The sequence below is a fragment of the Bactrocera dorsalis genome, chromosome 3 (assembly GCF_023373825.1).
Source record: "Bactrocera dorsalis isolate Fly_Bdor chromosome 3, ASM2337382v1, whole genome shotgun sequence".
Classification (NCBI taxonomy): domain Eukaryota; kingdom Metazoa; phylum Arthropoda; class Insecta; order Diptera; family Tephritidae; genus Bactrocera; species Bactrocera dorsalis.
In genome coordinates, this window is record NC_064305.1 from 23,617,678 (window position 1) to 23,629,754 (window position 12,077).

The following is a 12,077-nucleotide window of genomic DNA, read 5'->3' on the forward strand; positions in this document are numbered from 1 at the left end:
ACAGCGCGCCAGTCGTTTCTTCTCTTCGCTACGTGGCGCCAATTGGATATTCCAAGCGAAGCCAGGTCTTTCTCCACTTGGTCCTTCCAACGGAGTGGAGGTCTTCCTCTTCCTCTGCTTCCCGCGGCGGGTACTGCGTCGAATACTTTCAGAGCTGGAGTGTTTTCATCCATTCGGACAACATGACCTAGCCAGCGTAGCCGCTGCCTTTTAATTCGCTGAACTATGTCAATGTCGTCGTATATCTCGTACAGCTCATCGTTCCATCGAATGCGATATTCGCCGTGGCCAACGCGCAAAGGACCATAAATCTTTCGCAGAACTTTTCTCTCGAAAACTCGCAACGTCGACTCATCGGTTGTTGTCATCGTCCAAGCCTCTGCACCATATAGGAGGACGGGATTTATGAGCGACTTATAGAGTTTGGCTTTGTTCGTCGAGAGAGGACTTTACTTTTCAATTGCCTACTCAGTCCGAAGTAGCACCTGTTGGCAAGAGTAATCCTGCGTTGGATTTCCAGGCTGACATTGTTGGTGGTGTTAATGCTGGTTCCTAAATGATTTATAATTATTAAAATTCATAGGAAATGACATAAGAACTTTAGTGGTAATGCTCACTAGTCACTTATTGGTCATGTTGGCAGGTATGCTTGCGGACTTGGAACAACTTACAATGACTATTAAGTAGTTAGGACGTAAAAGATGAAAACTTGGTGTCGGAAAAGTATTGTACTGATGAAGTTATTCGGGGGCACAGAGTGCTTCAGAGGCCGCATAATAGAATGAGGAAATTTTCGTCCCGGTGGTTTCACAATGGGCGTCCGAGGTGCGTCGTTAGACATCCACTCTACTCCGACAATTCTTTCTGGATATTACAAACTTTGTATGGAAGATTTCACTGTATATATTTCTAAACATACGCATGTATTCACAATAATAACACAGTTGAACTTCCATAACTCAAACTTTTATAACTCGAAGTTCTCCATAACTCGAACTCTTGAATTGGCAATAGAAGTCAAATTGCATACAAAATTCCTGCCATCACTCGAAGTTTTTTTGTGGATTATGGTTATTCGAGTTAGGAAAGTTCTAATGTAATTATAATTTTCAGTAAAATGCCAAATCTTAAAGTAATTTTCTCAATGTTTGGTTAGCAGCCATTTGTCAGTTAAGCTCTGGTAAACTTAACGAAGGTTTCTTCTTTCCATAAAAAACCTTTTTTAACTAGAGCTGACAGATGCTGTTAACCTAAGATAAAAGTGCCTTAAATTCGTTTTTTTTCATTGACATTTATTTGTGAACATATTCAAAATCAAACCTTAAGTACAATCCCCTGGATTCTTATACCGTCAAAACGTTTTCGGCTTTATTCGTAAGTGAAATTTTCACTGTATTGAATAGTTTATTATATTTGTAGAGATGAAATATTTTAGAGAACTACGAATTAGCATCAAAGCTTTTAAGATCCGTCGATTGAAGTTGAACATATGAAAGTTTTTCAATAGTCTAAATATATATACTTATTTATACTATTTATAACTTATAATTCGTTTTATATCTCTTCAGACTGCTTCTCTTACGAAATGGCCGATCAATGCGATGCCGTGAATGGTACATTCTACTTGAGAACATGCTATAATATTAGCTATGCCGAGGAGCATAATATCACCGAATTAGCGCTACATGCGCTAAAGCGACCACCAGCTGAGGAGTACTTCACGTAAGTTTTGAACCAAAATAACTCGACAGATGTTTAAAATTTATTGCATTTATTTCTATTCATTGTCTTTTCAGTAACTATGTGTTGGGCTTATCATCTGGCATTGAAGAAACCGGCGGCATAAAAGTGGAGCTAGCTGCCTGTCTATTTGTCGCTTGGGCTATTGTGTTCCTGTGTCTCTGCAAAGGTGTTCAATCTTCCGGCAAAGTAGTCTACTTTACCGCGCTCTTTCCTTATGTTGTCTTAGTTATACTGTTCTTCAGAGGTGTGACATTACCGGGCGCCATGACGGGCATATTGTTTTATTTAACACCTGATTTTAAGCAACTAGCCAATGCACAGGTAGGTCACAAGCCGCCTAGAATTATTTTAAACTAACAGTATTTTCATCCCCGTTCATTTAGGTCTGGGGCGATGCTGCGGTACAGATATTCTTTGCGCTCAGTCCTGCTTGGGGTGGTCTCATAACACTGTCTTCGTACAACAAGTTCTCGAACAATTGTTATAAGTTAGTTCTCTTTAATTTAACAACACCTGAATTCCTTTGATGATGTTTTTATTTCTAACCAAAACTTGCAGAGATTCTTTAATCGTCGCAATTTGCAATATAGCGACCTCATTTTTTGCCGGTTTAGTTATCTTCTCGATTATCGGGTTTCTAGCACACGAGCTAGAAGTTGAAGTAAAAAAGGTAGTTGATCAGGGTGCTGGTCTGGCATTTATAGTCTATCCAGAAGTAGTGACACGCCTACCGGTTTCACCCGTTTGGTCGGTTCTATTTTTTGTTATGTTACTTACATTGGGACTGGACTCACAGGTGAGATTTTGCCAATCAGAAAAACAAAACCAAGTTTCACTATTTGTATTTCCTTCATTTCTGCTTTATATCTCTCTCTATCTCTCTTTGACACACATTACTTTTATTACATACTGTCTGCAGTTCGCACTCATGGAGACCGTTACAACTGCCATATTGGACAAATTTCCCAATTTACGACAATATAAAACATGGGTTGTGCTTTTTGTTGGTATTTTTGGTTACCTCGGTGGTCTCGGTTTTACTACGAATGTATGTAAAAAGCAACCCTGTATAATTGTACTTTATACTGACGTTTTCTTTGCAGAGCGGCATGTATTGGTTGCAACTAATGGATAAGTATGCTGCAAATTGGTCGGTATTGCTTATCGCCATTTCCGAGTGTGTTTTAATCGCTTGGATATATGGTTCACAACGTTTCTTGAACGACATACAGGGTATGATTGGTAAAAGATCGAAATTCTGGAACTCATTTTGGTCGGCAATGTGGCGTTACATAACGCCAGCAACACTATTGGTAAGTAATGGGAGCATGGGAAGGATTTAATTTGCACTTTAGCTTTTCGGGTGGGGAATTAAGCAATGATACTTCCGACTAAACGGCTGGTTCGTATTTATTTCATCTTTTAGTTTATTCTGTTCTTCAACTGGGTCGAATACAAACCGGCCTCCTATGGTCATTATGTTTATCCACTGTGGGCTGATGCAGTCGGTTGGTTTATCGGGCTGTTGCCGGTACTATTTATATTCCTAATCGCCTTCCAACAAATTTGTAAAGCACCCAAGCAGCTGACATTCAAAGAGCGGCTAAAACTTTTACTACGTCCCACCGCCGAGTGGGGGCCAGCTGGTAGGCCATGTGTCAATTTACACGCTGAGCGCTACGACAGTCAAAATTACGATGTCGTGGCCAATACACAAGTACTCATAAATGGCATGCCGACGGATGTGTCACCCTATGAGGACAACAGCAATGGTTATCGTGATGAGGCGATGCAACTCTGAGAGCGAGTGAGCGCATCGTCAGCAGCGGTAGCAACAAAAGCATCCACTGCTGTTGTGCGCATGAGTGATCACGTCGATGAGGGTATTGGTCTGCGAATGAGTGGTAATGGCGCTGGCAATGGAGCTGGTGGCGCAGGTGGCGGTACAACTGTGTCGATTAGGAATGGCAGTGTAAGATAACAATTTAAATTTTCAATTTATCAATGGAAATAAATAATTGCATACATATGTTTTTACCACTTCCAGCATCCTGAATATGGTGCGGCAGTAGCTATCAAGACATCCAGCTCGGCAGCAACCGCCAAACTACCCGGCCCGAGTATATTGAAGGGCTCAAAGAGTAACCAAGTGGCCAGCAATGGTCGCAACAAAGGTCAATCTCAGCCTGAGGCGAGCCCTAGTCGTCAGCCGCTAATAGAGGCGGAGTTGCGTGCTAACGACAGCGTCGGCTCATTCCTGAATGAAGCGGCTGCATTGGCGCAGCGTAAAACGCAAGCTAACGGTCACCCCGCCGAGGTGGTAGGTGATAAAATTACGAAAGTAACTGCCAGCATTATATTGCCCACGAAGCCGGCAATAACAACAACCGCTGTCACTGTCGCCACAAGCACAGCAACAACAAAGGTGCTTGTCGCTGGCACAATGAGCAGCGGTCGCGAACGTATGCTCACCACGTTCGGCGAGCGTGGTGTTGTGCCGGGGGCGGAAGCGGCAAGCGCAACAACAACAACAACCGTTAAAGCAGGTCTGAGTTCAAAACCGCTAACTGCCGGCATTAAGCCGGACACTGCAAGTAGTCTGTCACAGGTGACAACAACAACAACTGCAATGGCAAAAAACGTGCAGCCCGCAAGCATAGCAGCAACAAAGCCGGCAACATTAGAATTGAAACATACAACTATGACTACAACACCTGCGGCAATTGCAACAACAACAACAACAGTCAAATCGGCGTTAGCTGGAAAGTCGACAACAACCACCACCAGCACAGCTGCAACAGCAACAATTGCTAAGCCCAAATTGAGTGCTACACAAACACCAACAACCACAACTGTTGCGGTATCCGTTAAGACGCCGATTGTGGCAGCAACCACTACAACAACAGCTGAAAGTTCTGCAAAAGCGGCCGCAGTAGCCACCGTGAAGCCAGCAACGGCCGCAACCACGGCACAAAAAACAATACCAACAACAACACCTACAATTACAACTACAAAAGCAATTACAACGCCTGCAGCACAAACGGCTGCAGTTAAAAGCAGCGGTGCGGTGTCAGCAGCAGCAGCAACGGTTCCAAAAGCCGCAACAACAGCGAGCATAAGCATAGGCGCTAAGGTGCTCACAGACAGTAAGCCTATAGCTTCAATAGCAACATCTGCTGCTAAACCGCCAACAATAGTTGCAACAACAACAACAGCACCAACAACAAAATCAAAAGCCCCTGTTGCTGCTGCTCTTGTTGCGCAAACGAATAAACCACCAATCACAACAACAACAACAACAACTGCCAAAGTGACAGCCATTGCTGCCGCTCCAACCACAACAACAATAATTAACAGCACAAATTTAGCTACAACAACAGCAAATGTTATGCCCAAGCAATTGACAGCAGCGTCCACAACTGCAACAACAACAACTACGAAGTCGAATGTTGTTAGCCACCCGTCGGCGAACGCCAATGTCGTTATTGCACCGATGCCTGCTGCACAGCCAGCAAAAATTGCTGCCACCAAAGTGATCAATACAACATCAAGTCCGATCACTGCGGCTATTCAAAAACCCACGGTGTTGTCAACAACACCAACAGCAGATGCCAAATCGCCAACAATGACGGCAGTAGCCGCCACAACCACAACAACAACAACAGCAAGCGGAACGAAAGCGTCTATAACTAAAACTCCGGCGGCAATAACCAAAACAACAACACCAACATCATCAACAGCGGTGCCGACTAAAAGTGTGAGTGCCAACATAACAACAACAACAAAGTCTGCAAGTACACCAACTACAACTGTTGCAGTTGCGGTTCCAAAAGTCACAACCACAACCACAGCAACAACAACTGCAGTCAAATCAGTAATTGCTTCTGCGGTTGGCAGCACCGCCACCACCACAACAACAACAAAATCTACAACCACCACCACCACAAGTAATGTCAGCAAAAAATAATTGTAAGCAAAACAAAAACAAAACCAATTACTTTAGTCATAACACCCGCTCAACCCACAGGCGTAATTATAAAAGTAGAAACACAAACATACATACATAACACACTGGATTAACGAAGTAAGTATATAAGCGCATACTATAAACTTAATCTAATAACTAGTTGATTCTAAATGGCAGCAAACATTCTCCAGAACGTCTGTAGCTATGATGAAGTTTGAAAAATTGCGTATATTACATAAGTACATTTGTATGTACTCTCACCGAAAACTGTTTCTCAGCAGTCAAAAGTAATGAAAACAACAAAAATATCTACATTACATTCTAACATACATACTATATACAGATATTTAGTAAGAAAAGAATATTTCTAAGGAACAAATTAAGACGTTCAAAACGCAAAGTTCAACCTAACCTAACTATTAGAGACAAGTATATAATAAACAAATTTAGTAAACAACAAAAATATTATACTAAACCCCACACTAGATCTAAGTTCAGGTACCGCAATTACTACTATATACATAAATATACGTATTTTTAAGTGAAACTTAGAGAACAAAACAATTTCAGTTGCCATAAGAAAAAGTGAAAGTATTGCCAAATCGAAAGAGAAGCTTGCAAAAAGTACCATATGCAGAAGAAATTTTTATAAAATTAAAATTTGACGATTTTTGTAAGTATGTATATTTTACTCCTACCCAGTCATGATTTCATATATTCTGCAATAGTATTACAAATCGAGGATTTGAAATTACGGAAAATTATAGGATATGTTTATAGTACATATGTACATCATACAGTCAGCATAAAGAAAATGTATTGTGTTCATTGCTCAACAACAGTTCATATACAAAAACTTCTAGAAAAATATATTATATGAAGATCCATTGGCAACTTGTACCGAAATCTTTAAATTAATTCTCATTAAATTCTTCTCCTTCTCGTTTTCGACTCAAAATATAAATTTAATTATGTTGTATTTTTTTCAAGCAACAATCATTACCAAAATCCGTTCAATCACAATTATTCACTGCATCTTTTAGACTAACATAAAATGTTACCCTAGAGATACACCTCAGGTCCTTGAATACTAACAATATGCAGGGTATGCCATCCATCAAGTTGCTTTGGGGTAGTGTTGATGGTGGACAAACCCAAAAGTTTCTAATTCTTAGCGGAAGGGAACTTAGTAACATTGTAGGGCTCATCACAGAGCCCTATCCTTAAGATCCTACCTTCAGAAAATTCTAAAAGTAGTTTCGGCGAAATGTAAAGCATTTATTGAGAATGATGAGACGATGAAACATTATATGAGTGGGCCATATAAAATTTTAAATTTCGAAAGTGGGGCGTAAAAGATCGAGTGTAGCGTTTTCTGTATGGCACGCCGTCCTGCTGGAATCAAATGTTGTCCAAGTCTTCCTCTTCAATTTGCTTGAAGAAAAATTCGGTTAACATTGCGCGATATCGCTCACTATTGATGGTTACGGCTCCTTCTTCATTTTCGAAGAAAAATGGACCGATGATTCCACCAGACCAAAATCCGCACCATACAGTGATTCGTGCTGGGTGCATTGGCTTCTCGACGATTACGTGCGGGTTTTCTGTGCCCCAAATGCGACAATTCTGCTTGTTAACGTAACCATCGAGGTGGAAATGAGCCTCGTCCGAAATGATGTTTTTTCGGTAAAATTGACCATCCTCGGTCAAACGATCTTCTGCCCAATCTGCGAACTGTAGAATAGTGAATAGCGATCCAGTGAATCGACAAAGCCCTTAAGCCTGTCATAAATTGTTTGAGTCGGCTAATATTAATTCCGGCCAGTTCATCTAGTTCGCATTAGATGTAGCTACCAAGCTATTTCAACATAAGCCTAGTGTAAGATGAACAGTGGAGATAGAGTGTCTCAATTTTTCCATCTCACCCGCTTCAATACAAGATTGACAGTTAGCGTCCGTGATGATTTTTAGCCTTACTGCTTGTATACTTATACGACAGTCTTCAGTTAGAAGTCCCACAAGTGTGACGAGATGAACCATGCTAAGAACTGACAATTTGATACACCCTTTGGACCAGAAGGGTTTCACAGCTTAATACGCTCTCGCGGGTCCATTGTCACAGGCCTGTTCCAAACTTTATGGGTTTGCGAGCTCATCGACTTTGGAGTTCCTCAATAACCACTTCAAAACAACTTCAATCGTTGCTGTCATTCCGAGAAGTTTGACATTATGATTTTCCTAAGAAAGTAAAAATAACAATTTTTTCGCATTTTTTAGGTAAAAAATACTCTGTTCTTGCGTTTTTCTAAGATTCCTCTGTAAATTAAACAATGACTTAAATTACAGACGTTTATCCCATGTATATCGTTCATATTTGTAAATCGCCAATTATTCCAGAGCGTTGGGGAACAATTTTCATGAATAAGAAAAAATATTTAAATGCTTACCATTAAATTTTCGTAAAGGAGAAGCAAAGGTATGAGAATTTGAACCGCATTTATGCGACTTCACAGAGCCAATCTGATCAAGAGTCAAAGCTATGTTTATCTATCATGTCATCGGCTATATATAGATCTTTTTACAAAGATAATCCCAGCAATAATGTGTATCGGGTCAAATATGTCGACTTTCGGCAGTTCACTTTCAGAAATCTCATAAGATTTCGACTTTAACAGATTCTATAGCAGTTAAATGGTGCAGGATTTAAAAATTGAAATTTTTATTTTAAAAACTACTTGCAGAATTATAAAATCAAGTCTAACACTAAAAACACATTTCGATCTACGCTACTTGCTGGTTAGTTTCAGCCAAGTCAAAATAACTAACGTTATGTCCCATTTGGGTCTCAGAAATCCGATTCGAGTCCGTCAAATTCCATAAGCCATAAAATCGTTTGTTATAATTTGGATTTCATCCAAAAAAAAAACATTCATATATTTTTATATTATATAACTAGATCAGAGGTATGTACATAAGTATGTACTTACGAGTATGTATTACACGAGAGTTGCTTATTTATGCTCAAAGTTAACGTTTGTTCATTGTTATGAGTGCACATAGTATTTAGGAAATATTTTTGAAAATTGTTCTTGTAAGTACGTAGGACCTTGTAAGTGGTGTTAATGGATGTCAAATATGTACTTACATACTTACATGTATGTAAATTAAGTAATGTTGATGTACATGTGTAGGAAAACAAAAAACACGGTGCTACTACTTAGTTGGAGAGAGACGGAATATTTTAAACATATGTATGTATGTCGGTGTAACGTATAACGGCAGATCGGTACAGCAGAATTAAGCCACAAATCGTGAATAGGCATAAGAAAAAATCTGTTAGGTCTTAAAGTCATGCAAATGTGTCGTTATTGTTGTTGTTTAGATGTGTATTGTAAAGATCTGGTAAATAGAATTGTGACTTGCATTGTTGTATGAATCCATTGTATTGTTGTAGGTTGTAGGCACATACATGAATGCATAAATACATATATATGGTGTGTATGTAGTTATGTATTTAACGGTATATTGAATTTGAATTGTATATTGAATTGTAGTCCTGAAATAGTGCAAATTAGTGAAATGTATTAGTAAATATATAGTACAAGCGCATGTAGAGACCGAATTGACTGCAGAATATTGTTAATTGAGAGTATTATTGTTGTTATTGTTTAGGGAAGAGCATACATATATTTAGGGAATGTTATTAAAGTTATGGCGTGTATTCTCACTATCTTACACGTCCTAACCTCAACTAGAATGTATACAAAACTGAAGTGTTTACAGAGGAAAAGCAAAATAAATACTCGTCATTAGCGGTGAGATGAGCGGATGATAAAGTGGTTCAATACACATATAACGGTTAACTAGAACTTCAATTTTATTTTTTCAACCTAATTTAGCCCATCTGATACATTAAGTCGGAATAACTTTATATCAATTAGTCCATATTATGTTAGGTTTTAAGCTCGGGAAATGATATAATCGATTTAGAGGTGCAATGAGACTTTAAGTACTGTTATAAAGTTCCTCAGCTAATAGTGGATGTCTTTTCAAACTAAAATAAAGTAAATTAAATATATTTATTGGGCCTATTTCGCAGACAATACCCTTCAGCAATCCAGTGAGTAATTGAAGACATTTTGCAGAACAGATTGAAAGCGTCAAGTCCACTATTTGCCACTAGCTAACTACAAAGACAAAATTGTGTATTCAAAAGAGTTATATTTTATCCAGCCTCATGGAGTGAGCTCCAGTAGTGCCCATAGCTCATACTTCCAGCTTTAATTATTATGAAAGGTGCGAAGAACGGCTTCTAAAAAATAAAATGAGAAAGATTTGGAAACAATGATTGCTCCTTTATACATTGAATGTTAAAATATATTTACGTGTTTCCTAAACTGACATGCTATAAAATCACATTAAACTTTAAACGACAAATTACAAGGTTTATAAGGTGGTAAACTACCTTACCACGTAAATTAGCTCTAAAATTGAATTTTCACTAGACCTGAGCGTTTTAGCTTCCAGCAACGTTTAATATGGAGCTACTCTGTCAGATCGTTGAGAAATTCTTCCCTCGAGCGCTTATTTATGGAGAGGAAGGAAAATTGAGCATAGTCAAACCTTTTTTATACCATGTTTTGCATACTCGATCCTGTCAGCAAGTCAATATCTTTGAGATCATTTTGGTGAGACATTTGGCTTTGTCGATTTTCAAACCTTATAACAACATCATATCTCTATATGTAGCTAAATTTGGTTTGCCGTTTATTTTATTGTCTTCGAATACTCAATTTAATTGGTCTCCCTTTACAAATGTGTTTCCTATTATTTAAGATCTCAGTACATAGCTTCGAAAAGGCGATCCCTTTGTTATATGAGATATTTGAAATGCAGTAAAACCCGCTTAAGCACCAAACCTTCTTAAATAACCAACATTTTTGGGCTTAGGAATTGCATCGAGGGACTTTTAAGTACCCAACCCGGCTAGGTACCACAATAAGCTTAAATGGTTTTACTGTAGTGTTGTTTATGCTGTTTTGGCTGTTGTTTTGTGTGCAGAAATCATGTTTCAATGGGAGTTATTGGATGATTGTGACTTCGAGCTGGTCCGAATAGAACAAATCTAAAGCCAACTGATATTATGTATATGAGAATTCAATTTTTTTTTTGAACACTATAAGCTAGATATAATTTTAATAAATTTCCTAATCAAGCATGGCGAAGTAAGAGTTTAATCAGTTAACCTTTAAGAAAGAGAGTTTCAGGTAGTACAATAAGTATTCCCATTAATACTACCAATAAAATGATCACCATTCGAATGATTCGGCTACAAATGTGTTTTAACTATAAAGTGTTAACAGGCTATAGATGAGCTCAGAAATCTATAGTATTACTCCACTCACTTAACACTTCAAATTGCTAATATTAGAGAGCTTAGTGGTTGAAACTATGTACATATGTAGGATATAAAAAAATACTATTTACTTGAGAATAAATATTCCTTAATATTTTTTAAAGCATTTTGAAGTTTTATAACAAATTACAATAGACAAGAAATAGACAACAATTTTACATTATATTTTGTACGACATTTACAGTTAAGCAAGTAACCAAGCGTCGGGTGTCAAGGGAAAGGCAAAGATTGCTTAGATACTTATATTGTATAAATAAATACTTGGGTAAACGTAGTGGATAGGAAATGATTTGGAAGATCTGTGAAGAGATTGGGCAATTTGTTATTGGTCGCTTAAAGTACTATGGCAGTTTACAAATTTCTAGATGAAATTTAGATTATTCCGTTATAATTTTTATATAAATTGAATAATTTCTTTCCTTTCAAAAACAACAGAATATATATGAGAGACTCAAGTACCTTTTAGCGCAAGTCAAGTAAAATAAGCAAATACATACAGACATACAGTTCTATGTATTATGTACCACTATATACATACATACAAACAAATTCATATACTATATAGATGTATATGAAAATATATGAAAATGTGCGAACAAATTACTTTATATGCACATAGTTAGCTTGTAAAATTTCTATACTAATCTGACTATTGTACTTACATAAATACATAGTTGTATACTTACACACATAAATATACGAGCTACTCAAGTAGGAAAGTATTATTTGAATAAAAATTGTTGAAAACTAAATTTGTGTAGTTATTGTAAATGTGTAATGTAAAATGCGCATAGTTGTTGGTATTGAAAAATATGTAGTCTAGAAAAGAATTATTTTTAAGAACTGCAAAATCGTTGTTTTTATGTATCTAATAGAAGAAGAAGAATAGATGAACGTAAACCAAAACACACTTGAGAATGCAATAAACTAAATTATAAAAAAAATAAATAA

At 37.7% G+C, this 12,077-nt stretch overlaps 1 protein-coding gene across 1 annotated transcript in view; it reads left to right on the forward strand.

The window, feature by feature from the left end:
- Nucleotides 1-11,554, forward strand: part of LOC105228708 (uncharacterized) — a 142,265-nt gene extending 130,711 nt beyond the window's left edge. Inside the window, 8 exon segments of the mRNA XM_049453327.1 lie at nucleotides 1,569-1,722; nucleotides 1,797-2,064; nucleotides 2,127-2,230; nucleotides 2,302-2,539; nucleotides 2,663-2,791; nucleotides 2,847-3,056; nucleotides 3,170-3,715; nucleotides 3,791-11,554. Of these exon segments, the coding sequence (XP_049309284.1) occupies nucleotides 1,569-1,722; nucleotides 1,797-2,064; nucleotides 2,127-2,230; nucleotides 2,302-2,539; nucleotides 2,663-2,791; nucleotides 2,847-3,056; nucleotides 3,170-3,715; nucleotides 3,791-5,710 (3,569 nt within the window). The 3' untranslated portion in view covers nucleotides 5,711-11,554.
- The last annotated feature ends 523 nt before the right edge of the window (nucleotides 11,555-12,077 follow it).